The sequence below is a fragment of the Leucoraja erinacea genome, chromosome 5, assembly GCF_028641065.1.
Source record: "Leucoraja erinacea ecotype New England chromosome 5, Leri_hhj_1, whole genome shotgun sequence".
Taxonomy (NCBI): Eukaryota; Metazoa; Chordata; class Chondrichthyes; order Rajiformes; family Rajidae; genus Leucoraja; species Leucoraja erinaceus.
The window spans coordinates 16,769,420-16,794,892 of NC_073381.1; the positions used below are offsets into that span (position 1 = coordinate 16,769,420).

General features: G+C 45.8%; 1 protein-coding gene across 1 annotated transcript in view; it reads right to left on the minus strand.

Moving 5' to 3' along the window:
- capn9 (calpain 9) overlaps nucleotides 1-25,473 on the minus strand; it is a 53,457-nt gene that overhangs the window by 22,512 nt on the left and 5,472 nt on the right. Inside the window, exons 2-8 of the mRNA XM_055635090.1 lie at nucleotides 16,777-16,846; nucleotides 14,220-14,338; nucleotides 13,633-13,766; nucleotides 9,194-9,362; nucleotides 5,771-5,854; nucleotides 4,456-4,541; nucleotides 2,432-2,509 (exon numbers count right to left, since the gene is read on the minus strand). Of these exons, the coding sequence (XP_055491065.1) occupies nucleotides 2,432-2,509; nucleotides 4,456-4,541; nucleotides 5,771-5,854; nucleotides 9,194-9,362; nucleotides 13,633-13,766; nucleotides 14,220-14,338; nucleotides 16,777-16,846 (740 nt within the window). The remainder of the gene's footprint in view (nucleotides 1-2,431; nucleotides 2,510-4,455; nucleotides 4,542-5,770; nucleotides 5,855-9,193; nucleotides 9,363-13,632; nucleotides 13,767-14,219; nucleotides 14,339-16,776; nucleotides 16,847-25,473) is intronic.

Below are 25,473 nucleotides of genomic sequence, written 5' to 3' on the forward strand. Positions count from 1 at the left end.
CCCCCCTCAATCTTCTAAATTCTAGCGAGTACAAGCCGAGTCTATCCAGTCTTTCTTCATATGAAAGTCCTGCCATGCCATCTCTTTCCTAATGTTAATCTGGTGAATCCCTGTTATCCTCTTCCACAGCTTTCAATAGTATTCCCATTGGAGGAATCAGGAATCTAAATAAGGTGAGTTGGACGTGAAGCTTGTGGATAGGAAGGATTTAGAGTGACATAGGCAAATGGAATAATTGCACAACTTGCACAGCATAAGCATGGTGGACCAAAGGGTCTATATTCATTCTGTATGGCTCTATGATTGCCCTTCTTATAGTTCAAGCTTCGACAGTGAAGTATGAATACTGTAGGGGCAAATTTCCCCAACACAGGGGTTGCCTGTACATTGGACATCCATATTGTACCTTGACACAATGACAGTCTATGCAGACCAGGTATCTTCAGAGTGGTCACACTGGCACCTAAGGGAAATAATTCAGGGAACTCCCGCAATTATCTGGACCACGCTGAGAATCTGCACCAAGGGGCAACCTCTGCCCTTCAACATGCAAAAGGCACAGGTCACATTGAGGGCACGGGAAATGCATCCACAACTGGGATCTTGTTTGGACTTGTCTTCATGAAAATAAAAATCAGTCACTGTCATCTATTAGTTCCAAGTCATTTCAAGGTTCATTTTGTGAACTAATCAATGATCTAAATATTGCATTTCATGTACGAGAGGAGCGCAATGGGAGTGGAGCAATCAGTAGTGCTGCTGCTTCATGTCTCCAGGGAACAGGGTTCAGTCTTGACCCCTGATAATGTCTGTGTGGAGTTTACACGCTCCCTTCATGGCCATGTGAGTTTCCCTGGGCGCTCTGGTTTATTCCCACATTTCAAGGTTTGATATAGAAACATAGAAATTAGGTGCAGGAGTAGGCCATTCGGCCCTACGAGCCTGCACCGCCATTCAATATGATCATGGCTGATCATCCAACTCAGTATCCTGTACCTGCCTTCTCTACATACCACCCGATACCTTTAGCCACAAGGGCCACATCTAACTCCCTCTTAAATATAAGCCAATGAACTGGCCTCAACTACCTTCTGTGGCAGAGAATTCCACAGATTCACCACTCTCTGTGTGAAAAATGTTTTTCTTATCTCGGTCCAAAAAGATTTCCCCTTCATTCATAAACTGTGACCCCTTGTCCTGGAATTCCCCAACATCGGGAACAATCTTCCTGCATCTAGCCTGTCCAATCCCTTAAGAATTTTGTAAGTTTCTATGAGATCCCCCCTCAATCTTCTAAATTCTAGCGAGTACAAGCCGAGTCTATCCAGTCTTTCTTCATATGAAAGTCCTGACATCCCAGGAATCAGTCTGGTGAACCTTCTCTGTACTCATAGAAACATAGAAATTAGGTGCAGGAGTAGGCCATTCGGCCCTTCGAGCCTGCACTGCCATTCAATATGATCATGGCTGATCATCCAACTCAGTATCCCGTACCTGCCTTCTCTCCATACCCCCTGATCCCCTTAGCCACAAGGGGCACATCTAACTCCCTCTTAAATATAGCCAATGAACTGGCCTCAACTACCCTCTGTGGCAGAGAGTTCCAGAGATTCACCACTCTCTGTGTGAAAAAAGTTCTTCTCATCTCGGTTTTAAAGGATTTCCCCCTTATCATTAAGCTGTGACCCCTTGTCCTGGACTTCCCCAACATCGGGAACAATCTTCCTGCATCTAGCCTGTCCAACCCCTTAAGAATTTTGTAAGTTTCTATAAGATCCCCTCTCAATCTTCTAAATTCTAGAGAGTATAAACCAAGTCTATCCAGTCTCTTCTTCATAAGACAGTCCTGACATCCCAGGAATCAGTCTGGGTGAACCGTCTCTGCACTCCCTCTATGGCAAGAATGTCCTTCCTCAGATTTGGAGACCAAAACTGTACGCAATACTCCAGGTGTGGTCTCACCAAGACCCTGTACAACTGCAGTAGAACCTCCCTGCTCCTATACTCAAATCCTTTTGCAATGAAAGCTAACATACCATTCGCTTTCTTTACTGCCTGCTGCACCTGCATGCCTACCTTCAATGACTGGTGTACCATGACACCCAGGTCTCGCTGCATCTCCCTCTAGTCTGGTGAACCTTCTCTGTACTCCCTCTATGATATGTTAGTTCGCCACTGTAAATTGCCCCTGGTATGTTGGTGAGTTTTAGGATCTGGAAGGATTTGATGGGAATGTGTGAATAACAAAAAGGATAGTGTAGGGTTAGTGTAGAAGCTTGATGGTTAGCACCCAGTGGACCTGAAGGCCAGTTTCAGGGCTGTATCTCTCTGTGGATCTAGGAACATATCAATCACTTTTCCTAGTTTCTTCAAAATGCTGTAGGAATTTTAACTCGTATGCTTATTTATTAAATGTTTTAGTATACTTTACCAAAATTCGCCATCGTCTTTGGAGGTCATGTTTAGCCTTCGAAAATCCGTTGCATCCACTGCCTTCCATTCAGGAGAGCTGGAAGGAAAAGACAGAAAGCTACAACTAGTTGCACTTGGCATCCTTCCTATCCCGAGGGCTGTGGTGTTGGAAGGTGAAGTTAGAGATTTGCCCAACTTGGGCAATTAGCTTCAGTGTGATTCAGGCATTATTAGGACACATGCTGTAATCTGGAGTGAAATAAGCAAAACTGCTGGAGGAGCTCAGAGTGATAGAAACATGGAAAATAGGTGCAGGTGTAGCCCCCCCCCCCCCCCCCCCCCACATCCATGACAGCAGCAAGGGCTGCAGCTGGGTTTCAGGTGCAGTTTTCGAGGCAAGGTGCCCACACACAAAACAATAGAGCAGACAGCACATGGGCATGTCACTGCTGAGCAGACAACGGAAGTAAATTTGACATTAGACAGAATTCATGCACCAAACAAAACATGTTAATTTGCCGGCACACTGAACTGCAGATGCTGGTTTACAGAAAAAGACACAATGTGCTGGAGGAACAGCAGCTCGGGCAACAACTCTGGAGAACACGGATAGGTCTCCAGAGATACTGCCTGACCCACTGAGGTTCTGCAGCACTTTATGTTAATTTACCTTGACGTTAGTTATGTCCGTCTCCCGCATAGAACTGATTACAACTATTGGGAATGATTGAACAGTCAGCGTTTTATCGCCACATTGGCAATGGGAAGATGGAGGAATAACCTGATAGATGAACTGGAGGCGATGAATGTGGTTGTTAGGGTATATGTGAAGAAAACATTTCTACTTATGGGCATAAAAACCTCAAGAATAAATAACCATCACTGGATAAAAATCCAGGAAGAAAACCAGAGCAAACGTTTTTACACAAAGAGTGGTGAGAATGTTGGGATGTAATGTTAAAATTGTACAAGGCATTGGTGAGACAAATTCTGTAGTATGGGGTACAATTTTGGTCGCCTAATTATAGGAAGGATGTCAACAAAATAGAGAGAGTACAGAGGAGATTTACTAGAATGTTGCCTGGGTTTCAGCAACTAAGTTACAGAGAAAGGTTGAACAAGTTAGGGCTTTATTCTTTGGAGCGCAGAAGGTTAAGGGGGGGGACTTGATAGAGGTTTTTAAAATGATGAGAGGGATAGACAGAGTTGACGTGGAAAAGCTTTTCCCATTGAGAGTAGGGAAGATTCAAACAAGGGGACATGACTTGAGAATTAAGTGACTGAAGTTTAGGGGTAACATGAGGGGGAACTTCTTTACTCAGAGAGTGGTGGCTGTGTGGAATGAGCTTCCAGTGAAGGTGGTGGAGGCAGGTTTGTTTTTATCATTTAAAAATAAATTGGATAGTTATATGGATGGGAAGGGAATGGAGGGTTATGGCCTGAGCGCAGGTATATGGGACTAGGGGAGATTATGTGTTCGGCACGGACTAGAAGGGTCGAGATGGCCTGTTTCCGTGCTGTAATTGTTATATGATTATTATATGGTTATATGTGGGAGTCACTGTGGTGAATACAAAGATACATTCAAGGCTGGATAATTGAAGGCCAAATGAGATGAAGAGCGGGAGAAGACTTCTACAGAGGGGGGGGGGGGGGGGGGGGTTGGGGGGGGGGGGGGGGGGGGGCTCGCATCGGCTTGTTTCTGTATTCTGCCTTCCACTTATTCTCTCTAGCTTTGAGTAAAAAACATCCTGTTGGAGGAACCAATGGGTCAGGCAACACATGTGACGGAAAAGGGACGGATGACATTTCAGGTCGGTTCCCATCTTCATATCAGACTCGAACATCATCTGTCCATTTCCCTCCACAGATGCTATCTGACTTGCAGAGTTCTTTTTTTTTTTGCTCAATGTTCCAGCATCTTCAGTATCCATCTCTAATTTTGACCTTTTCTGATTAAAAAAAAGCTGGCATGCGTTTTGAAGTATCAGCCTTTGCTACAATGCTGAGATTGTGACTGTCGTGTTCTCCCCTGACACTTACTCATCGCTCCAGGGACCATTCCATTCCACTTGACCCCAAGGGTTCCTTATACGGATCATCTGCAGCGGTCGACCTCTGTAGTTCACCTTTAAGAGAAAAGTGAAGTGAAATGTAAGTGGAGGCTAAAAGCTGAATCTGACACTACAAGTAAAGGACTAAAAGAAAGCCCAGTTTAGCAACAGGTATAGAAACATTGGACTCTTGGGCTCTCTTGGACGTGCGAGGAGAGTCAAGAGTCAAGAGAGTCAATTTAATTGTCATTTGGACCCCTGGAGGTCCAAACGAAATGCCGTTTCTGCAGCCATACATTACACACAAATAGACCCCAGACACAACATAATTACATTTAACATAAACATCCATCACATAACTGTGATGGAAGGCCAAAGAGCAGAGCGAGCATTGGAGCGATTACGTTCTCACAGCGATCCTGTATGGCCCCCTTCCCCGAGACAATGGGTGCTGGATTAGTATTTCTTCATAGAAATTTTGTTTTTTGCTATAAACACAAGATGGAGTGTCCTGAACCTGATTTCCATCTTTGGGCCGGAATACTAACATCCTGGGATCCACCTAAATCAAATCCTGGGCATAAAGCGCATAGATAGGGGCGCTCCCCAGATCCATGTTTGTGTTCGAGCTATATTGTCCCTGCCCTGGCACTGGAAATTAGCAAGGGAGCTCCAAGCTTCATATATGGTTTTAAGCAACACAAGTCAGAAAGATGCCAGGCTTCTGTCCCCTACGCTAAACCTGAAGAGACCAAGGGAATTCTCAGAGCAATTGCTGGGAAATGCACCATACCGTCCAGAGAAATCTCTGGATCAGGCTGGAAGAATCCCCAAATTTATTCTGGAATCGGACCCGGAAGGGCCGTGGAAGGGCCGTGGAAGGGCCTGGGGCTTTATCACTGGGACAGAAGCACAGAATCCAGGGAACTTTGCTCAATCTATGACCCAGTGCATAGACATTTCTGCAACTAATGCCAGGACCAAGTGAAGAATCCGTTAGCTAGAAAGAGGCACGGTGCTACATTTTGGGTTGAGCATCAGTGCCAGGTCTAAGGTTTGATGGGCAGAGATGCCATGCACAGGTTAGTGGCCATTGGCTCAGCAGCACTCAACAGCTACCAAAGCTGGCATCTGTACTGTGATATTCAGGGGTGCCAGTCCTATAAACCCCAGACTGTAGCAACAAGACCACAGGGCTGCAAGGGGTGGACACACACACACAACGTTCAGTACACCAATGCACGGGCTGCAAGAACACAACATGCGAGTAGAATCTACCAGCGCGACAAACAACAAGGCCTCACCTGGTCCAAACCAGTAATGGAATATGCATGTCCTTTGACGAGTCCTGTCGAAGTCCGAGCTTCTGTTTCAGCTGGATTGGTGATCTACCAAGTTAACAAGACCGCGTGTTAATAATTTTAACCCTTAACTTTGGCTGTGGGGAGTACAGAGAAGGTTCACCAGACTGATTCCTGGGATGCCAGGATTTTCATATGAAGAAAGACTGGATGTACTCGACTTGTACTCGCTAGAATTTAGAAGATTGAGGGGGGGGGGGATCTTATAGAAACTTACAAAATTCTTAAGGGGTTGGACAGGCTAGATGCAGGAAGATTGTTCCCGATGTTGGGGAAGTCCAGGACAAGGGGTCACAGTTTAAGGATAAGGGGGAAAACATTTAGGACCGAGATGAGAACATTTTTTCACACAGAGAGAGGTGAATCTCTGGAATTCTCTGCCACAGAGGGTAGTTGAGGCCAGTTCATTGGCTATATTTAAGAGGGAGTTAGATGTGGCCCTTGTGGCTAAAGATATCGGGGGGTACGGAGAGAAGGCAGGTACATGATACTGAGTTGGATGATCAGCCATGATCATATTGAATGGCAGTGCAGGCTCGAAGGGCCGAATGTCCTACTCCTGCACCTAATTTCTATGTTTCTATGTTTTAGGCTCTGGAGCTGGATCTGCCATTCATTAACATCATTAATAGTCCACTTTTCCATCTGACTCCTATATATCCCGATAGTCACCAGAAGTCTATGAAACTCCGTTTTGAATACACTGCTCTGAACTCAATATCGACAGCTTTCCTGGGAGGAGAACTCAGAAGATTTACAATCCCTGACAGAAAAGAATTTCCTTCTCATCTCAGTCACAAATAGCTGACTGCTAAGTTTGGGACTCTTCCCTCGCCCCCAGTTCCAGACACTTTATCCAGAGCCAACAGCCCCTGGTCTTTACACTGTCAATCACTCTCAGAATCTTGAATGGCTCACAGGGGTGGCACTGTGGCTCAGCGGTAGAGTTGCTGCCTTGCAGTGGCAGCGACTCGGGTTCAATCCCGACTATGGGTGCTGTCTGTGCGGAGTTTGTTTGTTCTCCCTGTGACCGCTTAGGTTTTCTCCGGGTGATCCGGTTTCCTCCCCTACTCCAAAGACGTACAGATTTGTAGGTTAATTGGCTTGTGTAAATTGTAAGTTGGCCCGGTGTGTGGGATAGTGCTGGGTGATCAGTGGTAGGCCTGGACGTGGTGGGCCAAAGGCCCCTGTTTCCACGCTATATTTCTCAAGTCTAAAAGTCTAAAGACTCATTCAAATTACCGCTCGTTCATCTAACCTCACCAGGATGTAAGACAGCCTTAAGGGCCGGTCCCACAAGCATGCGACTGCATGCGGCAAGCGCGACCAAACCGGAAGCGGGGGCCGCGCGGAGGTCGTGATCCCATACGAGTTGACGTGAAGTTCGAGCGAAGGCGTACTGTGTCAAGATGCTGCGCACGCCCGTTGAGGCGGTGAATACGGCCTCAATGCGGCCGCGGGCCGGCAGGCCGTTGCGGCGCGGATTTTTTGGGGGGGGGGGGGGGGCTTTGGAGAGGGTGTGAACCAGGTTTTCCAGAATGCTGCTTGGATAAGGGGTATTAGGTACAAGGAGAGGTTGGACAAACTTGGATTGTTTTTTCTAGAACACTGGAGATTGCGGGGAGACCTGATAGGGAGTACATAAACTTATGGGAGGCACAGATAGGGGCAACAGTCAGAACCTTTTTCCTGGAATAGAAATATCAAATACAAGTGGGCCGAGCTTTAAGGTTAGAGGAGCAAAGTTTAAAGGAGATGTGCGGGACAAGTTATTTTACACTGAGGGAGATGGGTGCCTGGAATACAGTCAGGGGTGGTGGTGGAGGCAGATGCTTTGGTTGCATTTAAGACGAGCTAAAAATGGAGGATTACGTGTGTGCAAGCAGATGAGATTAGTTTATCTTGGCATTATGTTTGGCATCGACATTGTGGGCCGAAGGGCCTGTTCCTGTGCTGTTCTATATTCTATACTCCAGATGTGGCCTTTCCAAAATGCTGTTCAATGGCAACAAGTCTTCCTTATTGGTCCTCCAATCCCCACTGAAATAAAGCTCAATATTATTGTTATCTTCCCGACCCTCTGTATCGGATGAACTTATACATCCAAATTCTCTGACCATAAAAAATATTTAATGGTCTCTAAAGGGCCTATCCCACGGACATGCGACCTGCATGCGGCAAGCGCGACCTAAAGGGCCGGTACCACCAGCATGCGCCTGCATGCAGCAAGCGCGACCCAACGTGGAAGCGGGAGCCGCGCGGAGGTCGAGTGAGTGACACGTCGTCGAGGCGGCTGAGGACCAGCAGGCTGATGCCGCACGGAATTTTTGAACACGGTCAGTTTTTCGTAACCCGCGCGTTGCCGGGACCAGCTCCGCACAACTCCATACGGCTCTGGCGATCAAAGCGGGACCGGCCCCGCGAGGCCGTATGGCTCAAGCGACCACGTTAGGCCGCGCTTGCTGCATGCAGGCGCGTGCTGGTGGGACCGGCCCTTTAGATCGCGCTTGCCGCATTCAGATCGCATGCTCGTGGGACAGACCCTCAACTGTTTAAATTGTATTCGGTTTTGCAAGCTACCAAAGAGGACAACATCACATTTCCCAATTTTACTATATCCACCTGCCACCTTTTAGGCCAATTGTTTAATCGTCCCTTAACCTGCCTTTCCCCCCCAGCTCGTATCATGGGCCTATTGATCCTACTATCTGGCCCACTCGCTGCAAGTCTGCTGATTTGTATTACTTTAGTCCCTCTCCAGCCAATTTTAAACTTATTGGAGCTAAGATGTTCAAGTGTACCAAGGGATGGTCAAATACACTCCATATTTCAAAGCCAAATCCCAGTGAGTTCTTGCATCCGAGGGCTATCACAGTGCACCACAGCTGAAGTGGATGAGGCCCCTTTGCAACTGAACTGGTAGATTTCATTGAAGATGGCCACTTGTCAGTAAACACAGGAAACGTCTGTGGTGGAAACTACATCAGATAGTATTCATTCTTGTTATTTGGAAAATATATGTTATTCATTATATATTCTCTAAATTTAATTGGGACATGTCTTTCTCTACAATATCCATTGTATCATTAATACACTCTCTTGCAATATCTCAATGCCCCTCATGTTTCCTCCTTAAACAGTGCAATGCAAAGTGTTTGCGAAGCCGCTACACAGGAAGCCACCCCTCGGTATCCAGTGATGGCAAGTCCTCAGACTGCTGTCATTCCCACAGAGCACTGAACTGAACTGAATTTCCGTGCCTCCCTCTGCATATTCGCCGGCATCCTGGAATGTGCTAATCAGCAGCATTCCCTGGCCCTGTGGTCGTGAACAGAGCTGTCCCCGTGCACAACTTCAAATACTCACGTCAATGGAGCATCCCAACATGCACCCCTTGTGCAGCGCCTTTTTAATGACGGAAAACTGATTTGGGGGTGCATTCTTCAAATCAAATATCTCTCCCATTCCACCGGTGAAGTCTTCCATGGCCTCCAAGGTGCTCCCTCCTTTCAGCGACTCAAAGCTTCCGTACATCCTGTCGAGATTCAAGTTATATAATAAAAGCATTTCAATGTCATTCCTCCCACGTTCAGTTTCCTCACCCACTCCCCACGTCCCTCGTCTGTCTCAATATGCTGAGACCTCAATATACCATCCCTCCTGCCAGAACAGGTACCATCTCCTTAGTCTCCCAGATGGATGGAAGATGTTACCTGGTAGTTGCATTTCACCCTCTTCTGGTGCTAAACAATTGCCATGTGGGGGGCTGATGTTCACTTGTGTCGAAAAGATAAGATAACATTACTGTAGTGCTGGTAGTGCTAAGATCCAGCAAGCAATTCAGGAAGCAGTGGGAGCAGGAGGAGGTTATTCGACTCTTTGGGCCATTTAATATTATCATAGTCAATCTTCATTCTCAACAGCATTTTCCCGTACCCCTTGATAACCCCTACTTCCTTGGAAGTTGAAAGAGATTCGACATGTCACCAAATAACTTAACACACGTCCACAGATGCTCTAAAGAAAGTATCCTGAGTGGCTGCATCATGGCCTGATTCAGCAATTCCAATGCACAGGAATGCAAGAGGCTGCAGATCCTTCATGAGCACAGGCCTTCCCTTCGTCAAAAGCATCTGCACGAGGTACTACCTCAAGGAAGGACATTCTTGCCATAGAGGGAGTACAGAGAAGGTTCACCAGACTGATTCCTGGGATGGCAGGACTTTCATATGAAGAAAGACTGGATAGACTCGGCTTGTACTCGCTAGAATTTAGAAGATTGAGGGGGGATCTTATAGAAACTTACAAAATTCTTAAGGGGTTGGACAGGCTAGATGCAGGAAGACTGTTCCCGATGTTGGAGAAGTCCAGAACAAGGGGTCACAGTTTAAGGAGAAAGGGGAAATCTTTTAGGACTGTGATGAGAAAAACATTTTTTGCACATAGAGTGGTGAATCTCTGGAATTCTCTGCCACAGAAGGTAGTTAAGGCCAGTTCATTGGCTCTATTTAAGAGGGAGTTAGATGTGGCCCTTGTGGCTAAAGGGATCAGGGGGTATGGAGAGAAGGCAGGTACAGGATACGGAGTTGGATGATCAGCCATGATCATATTGAATGGCGGTGTAGGCTCGAAGGGCCGAATGGCCTACTCCTGCACCTATTTTCTATGTTTCTATGTTGAGCCTATGCACCTGTGATGCTGCTGCAAGCATATTGTTTCATTGTCCCTGCACCTGCCTCTACTTATGCACACGTCAATGAACTCAATGTCCAGCAAACTATGTACTTTTTTCCTAAATACATACGGAGCAGGATTTACGAAGATGTTGCCAGGACTAGAAGGTGTGAGCTATACGGAGAGGTTGAGTAGGCTGGGTCTCTATTCCATGGAGCGCAGGAAGATGAGGGGTGGTCCTATAGAGGTGTATATGATCAGGTAGATGCACAGAGTCTCTTGCCCAGAGTAGGGGAATCAAGGACCAGAGGACATAGGTTCAAGGTGAAGGGGAAAGATTTAATAGGAATCCGAGGGTAACTTTTTCACACAAAGTGTGGTGGGTGTATGGAACAAGCTGCCAGAGGAGGTATTCGAGGCTGGGACTGTCCTATCGTCTAGGAAACAGTTGGACAGGTACATGGATAGGACAGGAGGGATATGGAGGGATATGGACCAAGTGCAGGCAAGTGGGACTAGTTTAGCTAGAACATTGTTGGCTGGTGTGGGCGAGTTGGGCTGGAGGGCCTGTTTACACACTGTATCACTCTATGACTCCATGACTATGACTTCTCCAACTATCCTTCAGTGGTAGAGAATTCCATAACTTTGGTATTAAAAACAGGAAGGCAGATTACTATCTAAATGGCATCAAGTTGGGAAAAGGGGAAGTACAACGGGATCTGGGGGGTCCTTGTTCATCAGTCTATGAAAGTAAGCATGCAGGTACAGCAGGCAGTGAAGAAAGCGAATGGCATGTTGGCCTTTATAACACGAAGAGTAAAGTATAGGAGCAAAGAGGTCCTTCTGCAGTTGTACAGAGCACTCGTGAGACCACACCTGGAGTATTGTGTGCAGTTTTGGTCCCCTAACTTGAGGAAGGACATTCTTGCTATTGAGGGAGTGCAGCGTAGGTTTACAAGGTTAATTCCCGGGATGGCGCGACTGTCATATGCTGAGAGAATGGAGCAGCTGGGCTTGTACACTCTGGAGTTTAGAAGGATGAAAGGGTATCTCATTGAAACATATGACTGTTAAGGGCTTGGACACCCTAGAGGCAGGAAACATGTTCCCGATGTTGGGGGAGTCCAGAACCAGGGGCCACAGTTTAAGAATAAGGGGTAAGCCATTTAGAACGGAGATGAGGAAACACTTTTTCTCACAGAGAGTTGTGAGTCTGTGGAATTCTCGGCCTCAGAGGGGGGTGGAGGCAGGTTCTCTGGATGCTTTCAAAAGAGAGCTAGATAGGGCTTAAAAATAGCAGTCAGGGGATATGGGGAGAAGGCAGGAATGGGGTACTGATTGGGGATGATCAGCCATGATCACATTGAATGGCGGTGCTGGCTCGAAGGGCCGAATGGCCTCCTCCTGCACCTATTGTCTTAAATGATATCTTCGAGCTTTGAACATTGAATTCTCCAACTGTAGGTAACCTCTAACAACATCCTCCTCCATCTCCCCTTTCACCCCCCCCCCCCCCCCCCCCCCCCCCCCCCCCCCTCCACCCCATTTTCCCCTTCCTTTGTGCCTCACCTAAACTTGCATCCATTAATCCCCTCCACCTCCACCTGCATTCCTTCCTCTGGCTTCACAATTAGTCATTCTTCAATCCTTTTGTCTCATCGTCTTTTTTTTTCCCATCCCTGGTCTTCGTCCCACCATCCGCCGATTCTAGAACTCCCCTTGCCTGCGTTTCCCTGTATGTGTCTGCCGAAACGTCACCCATTCCTTCTCTCCAGAGATGCTGCCTGGCCCGCTGAGTTACTCCAGCTTTTTGTGTCTATCTTCGATTTAAACCAGCATCGGCAGTTCCTTCCCACACATTTTGTTCACACTCTTGTGTTTCCTCCCCGTCAACCATTTTCTGATATATTATCCCCAGTCCCATGTGCTACTCAAGGTGATGGGGAAAAGTTCACCTAGAACTCTACCTGTCTAATTCTATTTGCACCTCCCTCATTAATAAAGTCGCCTCAGCCCCAGCACAGCAAGACCAGGGCATTTAATTGATAAGTGAGAAACAACATGTTGCTGCATAAGAGCCAGGTTACACGTACACAAATGGAGAGGTAAATTCCCTGTTACCAACAGCCTTGGGATTGGGAAGCGTCAACTGGGCAAACCAAATAAATACCACAGTAAATGACTCGCCTCCCGAACCCTCAAATCCTTTCTACCAACTAAAATACACGTGATGGCACATTCTCTCAGGATGTAGTCAGGTCCAACAACATTCCAGAAGCTCGGCACCATCCAAGATAAAACAGCCTGCCCCATGCCCCAATCTAGATGTGTGTGTGTATATGTATGTATCTGGATAGACTCGGCTTGTACTCGCTAGAATTTAGAAGATTGAGGGGGGATCTTATAGAAACTTACAAAATTCTTAAGGGGTTGGATAGGCTAGATGCAGGAAGATTATTCCCGATGTTGGGGAAGTCCAGAACAAGGGGTCACAGTTTAAGGATAAGGGGGAAGTCTTTTAGGACCGAGATGAGAAAAAAAATTTCACACAGAGAGTGGTGAATCTCTGGAATTATCTGCCACAGAAGGTAGTTGAGGCCAGTTCATTGGCTATATTTAAGAGGGAGTTAAATGTGGCCCTTGTGGCTAAAGGGATCAGGGGGTATGGAGAGAAGGCAGGTATGGGATATTGATTTGTATGATCAGCCATGATTATATTGAATGGCGGTGCAGGCTCGAAGGGGCGAATGGCCTACTCCTGCACCTATTTTCTATGTTTCTATCTGTATATATATACACACACACACTGAAAATGTTTTTCTCATTTATTATATTGTTTACAGTGTATTATGTTGTGGTACTGCGTTAGGATTTCGTTGTTCTATCTGGGACATACAACAATAAAACACTCTTCACTCTCGACTGTTGATCACTTTGGTTGGAAGTACATTGCATTTATCACCACTGAGTGTGAATCCAGGAATTCCCTCCCCAATAAGATGGCAAGAGGTTGGTTCACCCACCCCTTGCCAATGGGCAGTGAGGGGTCGGACGTAGACGCTGGCAATGTTGGTGGCTCTCACTCACATGGATGAAACTGCCAAGACAGAATGTGTGCTGATACTTACTTGGCGTAGGCTTTCTCCAGTAAGGCGCTCCAGAATTCATCGCTACTAGCAGAGTGTAGAAACACAAGGCGGTTTTTGAAGGTTGGCAGACGATCATCAATCACAATATCCACCCACTTGTTAGATTGCCAGAACTGGAGGAGAGGAGAGAAAACTTTACTGACTGAGCAATGCATGCATTATAAACACTACTGACTGTACAAGGTCGTTCTTTGAACATTGGGTAATAAACTGCAGTTTATAATTTCACTCCGCTGACTCTGTCTATTGCCTTCACCTAACGCTCGCCCCTTCAATAAACTGTTTTAATACACCATGAAACCGACTTCATAATCACAAGATCTCTTTCACCCTATAATAATCTTTCATTTTACTTCTACTTTCACCATATCCTCTTTCCTTCACCATTTGCCCTTCTTTCTGCCACTTGGCCTCCCTTCAGTCTCGGTCCTCTGCTGCTTTTTCCCTCATCTCCTTCCCCCTTGTACGAGTCCCCTCTCTGCTCATTCCCTCCCTTCCCCTCCCCGGATACAGGGAAGGACACAAGTTATCAGCGTTGACTTGAGAGCGGATGTTCTGGCACGTACCTGAAAGTGAAAGATTCCAGCGTAATCCCGGCCGAAGGTCTGATTGGGAGGGATAACTCGGTGGAGCAGCTTTTCATTCAGAGTTAGTGAGGCCACAGCAGCGAGCAACCAACAGTCTCCTGGCAAAAGATAAAGCTGGCGTTAACAAACTCTGCCCGACACCACATTGGAAATGTCCCGGTCCTCATGGGTGAATGCTGAACCAATCTCATAGAAAAATAGGTGCGGGAGTAGGCCATTCGGCCCTTCGAGCCAGCACCACCATTCCATGTGATCATGGCTGATCATCTAAAATCAGTACCCCGTTCCTGCTTTTTTCCCCCTCATATCCCTCGATTCCCTCAGAGCTAAATCTAACTCTCTCTTGAAAACATCCAATGAATTGGCCTCCACTGCCTCCCGTGGCAGAGCATTTCACAGATTCACAACTCTCTGGGTGAAGAAGTTTTTCCTCATCTCAGTCCTAAATGGCCAATCCCTTATTCTTAAACTGTGACCCCCTGGTTCTGGACCCTCCCCCCAACATCAGGAACATCCCAAGATCTCAACAGTGAAAAACCCCACCCTTCACAACAAGGTGAGCTGTGTTCACAACTCTGTGCTTTAAGGGACACTCCTGGAAACTGAGAAACGATAGTTCCTTGAAAGTGCCACCACAGGTCGATAGGGTGGTCAAAAAGACTTTTGGCACTTTAGCCTTCATCAGTCAGATTATTGAGTATAGTAGCTGGGAGGTCATGTTGTACTTACATCACACTTTGGTGAGACCACAAGTAGAGTATTATGTTTAGTTTTAGTCACGGTATTATAGGAAACATTTTGTCAAACTGGAAAGGGTGAACAGAAGCTTTATGAGGATGTTGCCAGGACTCGAGGGCCTGAGCTATAGGGAGAGGTTGAGCAGGCTGGGACTTTATTCCTTGGAGTGCAGGAGGATGAGGGGTGATCTTATATACTTGTATAAGATCATGGGAGGAATAGATCAGATGAATGCACAGAGTCTTTTACCCAGAGTAGGGGAATCGAGAATCAGAGGACATAGGTTCAATGTGAGGAGGGAAGATTTAATATGTGTGTGTGTGTGTGTGTGTGTGTGTGTGTGTGTGTGTGTGTGTGTGTGTGTGTGTGTGTGTGTGTGTGTGTGTGTGTGTGTGTGTGTGTGTGTTACGAAGACACATAGGTTTAATGTGACGGGGAAAGCTAGGAACCAGAGGGGTGATTTTTTTTTGACACAATGGGTGATGGGTGTATGGAATGAGGTGTCGGTGGATGTAGTTGTGGCAGGATCTACTGCAACATTTAAGAAGCATTTGATCAGGTATATCCTTCCTTTGTAGCATCGAGATGTGCCTACATTGTTCACAGAACAACCTCCAACACTCAGGAGTCATTGCAAGTCTGCACGTGGGAGAAGCATTTTAAAATCCACCCGAAGACAAGGAATATGTTTAGTCCCTTTCTCAGAGGACGACACGGCTACGGGTGGAGTTGGGCAGTGGGAGGTGGTCGAGGTGGTGACGGAGAGGTTCAGGAGAGAAATCAATTGGGAAAATAATTGTTCGGCACGGACTTGTAGGGCCGAGATGACCCGTTTCCATGCTGGAATTGTTATATGGTTATATGAAATGTTTTAGTCCTAGCACCGCAGTGTGATGAGCTAACTAAACTTTCCCTGTTGGTCAATGTCCTGTGATCAAAGAATCTCTGTGTGAAAAAAGTTCTTCTCAAAACCGAGATGAGAAGAACTTTTTTCACGCAGAGAGTGGTGAATCTCTGGAACTCTCTGCCACAGAGGGTAGTTGAGGCCAGTTCATTGGCTATATTTAAGAGGGAGTTAGATGTGGCCCTTGTGGCTAAGGGGATCAGGGGGTATGGAGAGAAGGCAGGTACGGGATACTGAGTTGGATGATCAGCCATGATCATATTGAATGGCGGTGCAGGCTGGAAGGGCCGAATGGCCTACTCCTGCACCTAATTTCTATGTTTCTATGTCATCTTCACAGGCAGAGAGAGCTGGATATAGCTGGGGTCAATCGCATTGACAGAACAGTCCAGGTCCACATAGACTACCCACTAGCTCCGACAGGACAGTGTAGATCCTCATAGGTGATCCACTCCACACCAACACTGATGTCCAGAGGTACAGAGTCTTCAGCAGAACATGTAGCCACGCTGCTAGAAGCAGCGACCCAGAGACAGGACCACAGAGTGAAGTACCAAATGGCAGCCATCTTCCTGACCCCATGTTCTGCCAACTCAAATGGCCATATCAAAACCCATATAACTTTGGTCAAATTATTTTCCATAACCCCCTCCCCAACCCCAAACTTCAATAGCAACACAAAACAAAACTGCTAATTTAGGAATAAACCTGTTTTTTTTTTTGTTTTTTTTAATTGTGCCATCACCAACACCAAAAAAAAGGGTTTGTATGGGAAGGTTCTGGTGCAGCCATGTGGTCGAGGTTAAGTGGCACCTCTTGATGTCCAGCATGCCCAGGTACAAGTTTTTTTTAAACAAGGGACACCAGTGGAAGTCACGCCTCAAAATCACTTACCCAGATCTCCCTGACAAATATCAGTCCTTGATGCTCCACCAACAAAGAACTTCGGGTCTTTGGAAATCTCCTGCAATCAAATCAAAGCGTTTTTTAAACAGGTGGAAGCTTTAAAGAGAGAGACCTCCTGGCAGGATCACTTTCATGCTCTTTCTAAGCAGTGTTGCAAACTGCTTCTGTTCAGATTTATTTTCAGTTCTCCTTCTGCAAGTCATTATAGAATCTGTTTCCAACACCCTTTCGGGTATTTTAAATCGTAATAAACCGCTGCCTTAAACAAGATAAAATCTCCCCAATCATTACACACTTTGTGACATAGATAGGGTAGACAGTCAGAATCGATTTCCCCAGGGTGGAAATGTCCAATACTATAAGGGCATAGCTATAAGGAAAGGGGGAAAGAGTTGAATGGAATGTGTGGGGCAAGTTATTTTACACAGAGAGTGGTGGGGGCTCTGGAACACATTGCCAGGAGTGGTGATGGAGGCAGATACAATAGTGGCATTTAAGAGGCTTTTAGATAGGCACATAGAAGAGCAGGTAACAGAGGGATATGGATCATGTATAGGCAGATCAGGTCAGTTCAGTTAGGCAGCATCTTCTGTGTAAACATTGTGGACTGAAGGGCCCATTCCTGTGCTGTACACTTCTACTGAACTGTTTTATGTTCTATTCTATATTCTACGTTGCACCGAGTTACATAAAACGCAGAAGCAACAATTCAGCCCAACTGACCTGTGATGGTTTTTCTGCACCACTCACGCCCCCACCATAACCTCACTTTGTCTCATCCTTTAAAGCACATTAACGCTTCTACTTCCTCAGAAGACCAAGGAAATTCAGTCTTTCCCCCCATCACGCTTGCCAATTTTTTCATATGCACCGCAAAAAAGCATCCTATCAGATACATCACAGCTTGGTCTTGCAAATACCCCGCATTAGACCACAAGAAATTGTAACGAGTTCTGGATGTAGCCCAACCCATCACAGAAACCCAGTCAGCTTCCCATCGACTTCTGCTGCATTTCACGGTGCCTTTGGAAAGCAGCCAACATAATCAAGGACTATTCACACACCAGGCATTCCCTCGTTTCTCCACTTCCATCAAGCTGGAGATACCCAAGCCTGAAAGCACGCACACCACCAAATCCAAGAATAGTTTCATCCCCACTGTCATCAGTCTTGTCCAGATCTCTCAGGAGCTAAGGATGTGTTCCCAATCTCAAGACCTACCTCGTGACAGACCTTAGACCTTAAATTGAGTAGGTGGCAGTGAGGCACCTTCCTGAACCATTGCAGCCCTTCTGTTGATATTGGGAAGAGAGTTCCAGGATTTGGACCAAGTAGAGAGGAAGGATTGGGGGTGTACATTTCTAAGAGAAATTAGGCCAATGCTACTTGATCTATCAGATTGTCATGTCATCATAGAAACATAGAAAATAGGTGCAGGAGTAGGCCATTCGGCCCTTCGAGCCTGCACCGCCATTCAATATGATCATGGCTGATCATCCAACTCAGTATCAGATTCAGATTCAATTTTAATTGTCATTGTCAGTGTACAGTACAGAGACAACGAAATGCATTCTTGTATGTAGTATCCCATTAAATGTATCCCATCCTTGCACCCTCCATACCCCCTGATCCCTTTAGCCAGAAGGGCCACATCTAACACCCTCTTAAATATAACCGATGAACTGGCCTCAACTACTGTCTGTGGCAGATAATTTCACAGATTCACCACTCTCTGTGTAAAAACTGGTTTTCTCATCTCAGTCCTAAAAGACTTCCCTCTTATCCTTAAACTCTGACCCCCTAGTTCTGGACTTCCCCAACATCGGGAATAATCTTCCTGCATCTAGCCTGTCCAACCCCTTAAGAATTTTGTGAGTTTCTGTCCTCCCAGTTCTGTGTCAATCGCCGGAATCATTTTAGCCCGTTTACCTATAGGTTTATCAACAGTATGAATAGTAGAGTGGAGCTGGGTGGATGAAGTGAATCAACCTGTAATATTTTAACTGGGTGATTATGATTGCTATTGTGTTCTGCTTCCACTCCTCTACATTCCTCAAATAGGTGTCCAATGTTTAGTAGGAGATGGAACTTCAAACTTTGCTAAATTAGGGTGGGGCTCACAGGATGAACAACATTTGAAGCATTTTTGTCTCACCCTGGATTTGTACTGGATTTTTTTTTCGGTTTTAACAAACTGTTTGGAATTTACATTGCAACCTGGCTAATACACCTCAGGGCCAGGTACAGGTGTACAGAGCTCAGGATCCACGACCTGTGTAAGGTGGCTGCTGTCATTGTAGAGTGGGACACACTCAACAGGCATTCAAGGTATTTACCAGCAGACACAGCCAGTAACATTGCCCCAGCATGAAGCATTCAGCACATTGTGGACCACTTTATGCCAAACGGTTCGCTACTAATGCCAATGCTACAATGTGCCTGGACTGGGCCCAAAACAAGGTGCCCGAGGCATCATCCCACCTGGCAGAGTTACTGGGCTTCAGATATATTGCCATCAGATGCGTGACTTGCCAAGCACAGTGGCCCTCAGAAACGTGGTGTCAGTCAGAAAGGCTATGATTGCTTTTCCGAAACAGCATTGAACATGGAAGAGCCATCTCCATTATCAAGGACCCCTATCATCCATCACACCACATCTTCTCCATTCTGCCATCTGGGAAGAGGTACGGGAGCATCAGCTGCAAAACCAGCAGGATGCTACACAGCTTCTTCCCACAGGCAATAAGACTGATTAACGGACTGTGTCCCCTCCCCATATATCATACACCAACACATCTACCCTCGCCCATACTGTGACAGCTAGGCACCTGCCAAAGCAAAGCCACTGTTCGGTCTGAAGGTCTGGTTATATTTCAATTATTAGGCCTATTTTAGATATGGTAATTTTAATTTTTAAAGTTATATGTATTTATTCTGTTTTTAAAAACCGCACTGACGGGAACTGATTGTAAGTAAGTAAGTAGTAAGTTTTATTTATAAAGCACGTTTTAAGTCAACTCGCATTGACACCAAAGTGCTTTACATAAATTAAATAATAAGTTTGCATACAAACCTTAGAAAAAGGTTAAAAAAAAAATTAAAACATTTTTAAATGGAGAAACAATTTTTCGTTTCATCTGTGTATGTTAGTACTCAGTTAAAATGACATTAAAGTAAATACTGAATACTGAAGAGGTGAACACACACACGAACAACGGGGTGGGGCAGCTACCTCACACTGACAGGAACTAAGGTTCGATCCCATTCTCCCTGTGACCATGTAGGTTTCATGCGGGTGCTCTGGTTTAGCTATTAGAGATATAACATGGAAACAGGTCCATCGGCCACCAAGTCTGTGTCCACCAATGATCATCCACACACTAGTTCTATCCAACACACTGGGGACAATTTACCGAAGCCAATTACCTACAAGCCTATTAACCTACAAACCTGTATGTCTTTGGAATGTGGGAGGAAACCGGAGCACCCGCAGGAAAACTACGCGGTCCTAGGGCCAAACTCCGTACAGACAGCACCCAAGGTCAGGATCGAACCCAGGTTTCCGGCGCTGCAAGGCAGCAACTGTACCACTGCACCACTGTGTCGCTTTCTTCCCAAAGACATGAGGGTTTGTAGATTAATTGGCCTCTGTAAATTGCCCCCAGCGTGTAGGGAGTGGGTGAGAAAGTAGGATAACACAGAACAAGTTTGAACGGGTGATCGACAGTCGGTGTGGACTCGGTGGGCTGAAGGGCCAGTTTCTGTTCTGTATCTCTAAAACAACCATTCAGCTGAAGGAGAGAGCAGATGATAATCAGGGAGTTTTTCTTGCCCATGTTTGATTTGATGCAATGGGATTCATGGGATCTGGTGTCAACGTTGATGATTCCCAAGACTATTCCCTCCCATCTGCAAATAATTCCCCGAATGGTCATGGAGTCATACAGTGTGGAAACAGGCCCTTCGGCCCAACTTGCCCACACCAGCCAACATGTCCCAGCTACACTATCCCCATCTGCCTGCTGTTGGCCCACATTCCTCCAAACTCTATTCTCTAGAATTTAGAAGATTGATAGAAACTGACAAAATTCTTAAGGGGTTGGACAGGCTAGATGCAGGAAGATTGTTCCCGATGTTAGGGCAGTCCAGAACAAGGGGTCACAGTTTAAGGATAATGGGGAAGTCTTTTAGGACCGAGATGAGAAAAACATTTTTCACTCAGAGTGGTGAATCTGTGGAATTCTCTGCCACAGAAGGTAGTCGAGGCCAGTTCATTGGCTATATTTAAGAGGGAGTTAGATGTGGCCCTTGTGGCTAAAGGGATCAGGGGGTATGGAGAGAAGGCAGGTACAGGATACTGAGTTGCATGATCAGCCATGATCATGTTGAATGGCGGTGCAGGCGGGAAGGGTAGAATGGCCTACTCCTGCACCTATTTTCTATGTTTCTATGTAAACCTGTCCTTTCCATGTACCTGTTTCAATGGCTTAACCATCACAACAGAGGGCAGGCAGGCTGGATGGTGTTAAAAGCACTTGTGAATCTTTGGATTCAGTTGCTCAACAGATACAGTACCTCACAGTCAAATAAGCAGACTCAGTGCTAAAGAATGCAGATTTGTGTGTGTCCTATTGCCAATCTTACTCCACCCATGAACAATAGTAATGGAATGCAGTAAATCTGGGCCTGCTGGATTTGTAGTAGCAGTTGTCACACACCTATATTGCATTCCTCTTGTGGGACCAAACCCCGATTTATCATCTGTGCTTTGTTGAGCAGTTTAATGCTCGTTCTGTCCCTTTATTGACTGAATGTGAATTTCACCCAGAAGTTAAATACTAATGAAACTTTTGTTTACGATGGGAGAACAATTTTTTTACGGGAAAGTAGACACAAAATGCTGGAGTAACTCAGCGGGTCGGCCAGTATTTCTAGAGAAAAGGATCCCGAGTTTGAAGACGGGTCTCGAACCAAAGTGTCACCTATCCCTTTTCTCCAGAGATGCCGCTTGACTCGCTGAGTGACTCCAGCATTTTGTGTTTACCTCTGGTGTAAACCAACATCTGAGTTCCTTCCTACAAAAACCCCTGTCCCACTGTACGAGTTCATTCAAAAAGTTCTCCCGAGTTTGCCCCGATTCAAACTCGGAGATTTACAGTTAATGGCCGCTCATCAGTACTCGGGGCTCTCGTGGACATTTTTCAACATGTTGAAAAATCTTCACGAGTCTTCCCGAGCTTACCAACCATTAGCGAGTCTTACCGAGTACCTGCCATTAGCGTTACGAGCCACTAAGAGTCATCCCCGAGCTCCGACGTACCCACTACGTTCATTCTCCGTGCTTACCACGTGTTTGATTTTTTTTATTTTTTTTTAAACTTGAGAGAGCTCTTGAATGTGGGACAGGGCCAAATGTTTAAGTGGATCTGAGGATACGTTTTTTTTACACAGAGACCGTTTGACATCTGGAACTCACTGCCAGAAGAGGGGATAGAATCAAATACAATTAGTACATTTAAGAGGCATTTGGACAGAGACTTAAATTGGCATGGCAGAGGAAGATATGGTCTCAGTACAGACAAATGGGATCAATGTAGGTGGGCAAAGTATCTGACAATGACATGTTGGACCGAAGGGCCAATCAGGCAGCAAACGAGAATTACTAAACCTCTCAATTATCCTGGCACCTCTGCAAATTAAAGTTTATTCCCTCAACATTGCCGAGAACAATATAATTACAGCATTTAAAAAATATTTGAACAGGCACATGGATAGAATAGATTTAGAGGAATGTGGACCAAATACTAGCAAATGGGATGAGGGTAGACAGGCATCTTGGTCACCAAGGATGAGTTGGGCCCAAGGGCTTGTTCCCATGCTGTTTAACTCTGTAAATCTCTATGAATCTATGAAAACCACAAAAAGCAGGAATTTAATACTTTTAACCAATGATTTTGTGCTTTAGTGTTTTAGAAGCTTGAAGGTGGGAAGAAGTTCCAGCTACAACAGGAGACAAAATGAGGTTTGAGCAGGTAAGCCAGAGTCTCTCACACATTAATCCTGCAACAGGAGCCAGAAGCCTGATTGGAGAGGGGAGCAGGGGAAGCAAACGCAAGGCCCTGATTTGTTCTCACGGTTTCTCACCTCCGGTTTTGTTCACCACCTCCCACCTCCACATTCAGTCTGAAGTAGAGTCCCCGACCCGACACATGCCATTCGCTTTCTTCACTGCCTGCTGTACCTGTGTGCTTACTTTCATAGACTGATGTACCAGGACCCCCAGATCCCGTTGTATTTCCCCTTTTCCCAACTTGACGCCATTTAGATAGTAATCTGCCTTCCTGTTTTTTGCTACCAAAGTGGATAACCACACATTTATCCACACTAAACTGCATCTGCCATGCATCTGCCCACTCCCCCAACCTGTCCAAGTCACCCTGCATTCTCATAGCATCCTCCTCACAGTTCACACTGCCACCCAGCTTTGTGTCATCTGCAAATTTGCTAATGTTACTTTGAATCGCTTCATCCAAATCATTGATGTATACTGTAAATAGCTGCGGTCCCAGCACCAAGCCTTGCGGTACCCCGCTAGTCACTGCCTGCCACTCTGAAAGGGACCCGTTAATCCTTACTCTTCGTTTCCTGTCTGCCAACCACTTCTCTATCTATGTCAGCACTCTACCCCCAATACCATGTGCCCTAATTTTGCCCACTAATCTCCTATGTGGGACCTTATCAAATGCTTTCAGAAAGTCCAGGTACACTACATCCACTGGCTCTCCCTTGTCCATTTTCCTAGTTATATCTTCAAAAAATTCCATAAGATTAGTCAAGCATGATTTCCCCTTCATAAATCCATGCTGACTCGGACCGATCCTGTTACTGCTATCCAAATGTTCCGCTATTTCATCTTTTATAATTGACTCCAGCAACTTCCCCACCACCGATGTCAGGCTAACTGGTCTATAATTCCCTGTTTTCTCTCTCCCGCCTTTCTTAAAAAGTGGGATAACATTAGCTACCCTCCAATCCACAGGAACTGATCCTGAGTCTATAGAACATTGGAAAATTGTGGCCAATGCATCCACGATTTCTAGAGCCACTTCCTTAAGTATCCTGGGATGCAGTCCATCAGGCCCTGGGGATTTATCAGCCTTCAGTTCCATCAGTCTATCCAACACCATTTCCTGCCTAATGTGGATTTCCTTCAGTTCCTCTGTCACCCCAGATCCTCTGGCCACTAGTACATCAGGAAGATTGTTTGTGTCCTCCTTAGTGAAGACAGATCCAAAGTACCTGTTCAACACATCTGCCATTTCCTTGTTCCCCATAATGAATTCACCTTTTTCAGTCTTCAACGGTCCAACTTTGGTCTTAACTAATTTTTTCCTCTTCACATACCTAAAGAAGCTTTTACTGTCCTCCTTTATATTCTTGGCTAGCTTACCTTCGTACCTCATCTTTTCTCCCCGTATTGTCTTTTTAGTTATCTTCTGTTGCTCTTTAAACATTACCCAATCCTCTGGCTTCCCGCTCATCTTTGCTACCTTGTACTTCTTCCCTTTTAATTTTTATACTGTCCCTGACGTCCCTTGTCAGCCACGGTCGCCCCTTACTCCCCTTGGAATCTTTCTTCCTCCTAGGAATGAACTGATCCTGCACCTTCTGTATTATTCCTAGAAACACCTGCCATTTTTGTTCCACTGTCATCCCTGCTAGTGTATCTTTCCAGTCAACTTTGGCCAGCTCCTCCCTCATGGCCCCGTAGTCCCCTTTATTCAACTGCAACACTGACACCTCTAATCTACTCTTCTCCCTCTACATTTGTAGATTAAACCTGACCATGTTATGGTCGCTACCTCCTAATGGCTCATTAACCTCGAGGTCCTTTATCAAATCCGGTTCATTACATAACACTAAATCCAGAATTGCCTTCTCCCTGGTAGGCTCCAATACAAGCTGCTCTAAGAATCCATCACCAAGGCACTCTACAAAATCCCTTTCTTGGGGTCCAGTACCATCCTGATTTTCCCAGTCTACCTGCATGTTGAAATCTCCCATACCAACCACAGCATTACTTTTACTACATGCCAATTTTAACTCCTGATTCAACTTGCGCCCTATGTCCAGGCTACTGTTTGGGGGCCTGTAGATTAGTCCCATTAGGATATTTTTACCCTTACAATTCCTTAGTTCTATCCATACTGACTCCACATCTCCGGTTTCAATGTCACCTCTTGCAAGGGACTGAATTTCATTCCTCACCAAAACGGCAACCCCACCCCCTCTGCCCACCTGTCTGTCTTTTCGATAGGAGGTATACCCTTGAATATTCAGTTCCCAGCCCTGGCCCTCTTGCAGCCATGTCTCAGTAATTCCCACAACATCATACTTGCCAGTTTCTAACTGAGCCTCAAACTCGTCCACTTTATTCCTTATACTTCGCGCATTAATATACAGCACTTTGACCACTTCCCCCCCTCGCACCGCTCACAATTGGCCCTGACCTTACTCTGTTGTCCATTCTCGAGCTTTCCTTCCCATTAATTCAGGAATCTTTTGTAATTTTTCCTGTAGCCACTTCCCCTTCAACTCCATCTTTATACTCCCAATTTATCAATCCCTCCCCCCCCACTATTTAGTTTAAACCCACACGTGTAGCACTAGCAAACCTGCCTGCCA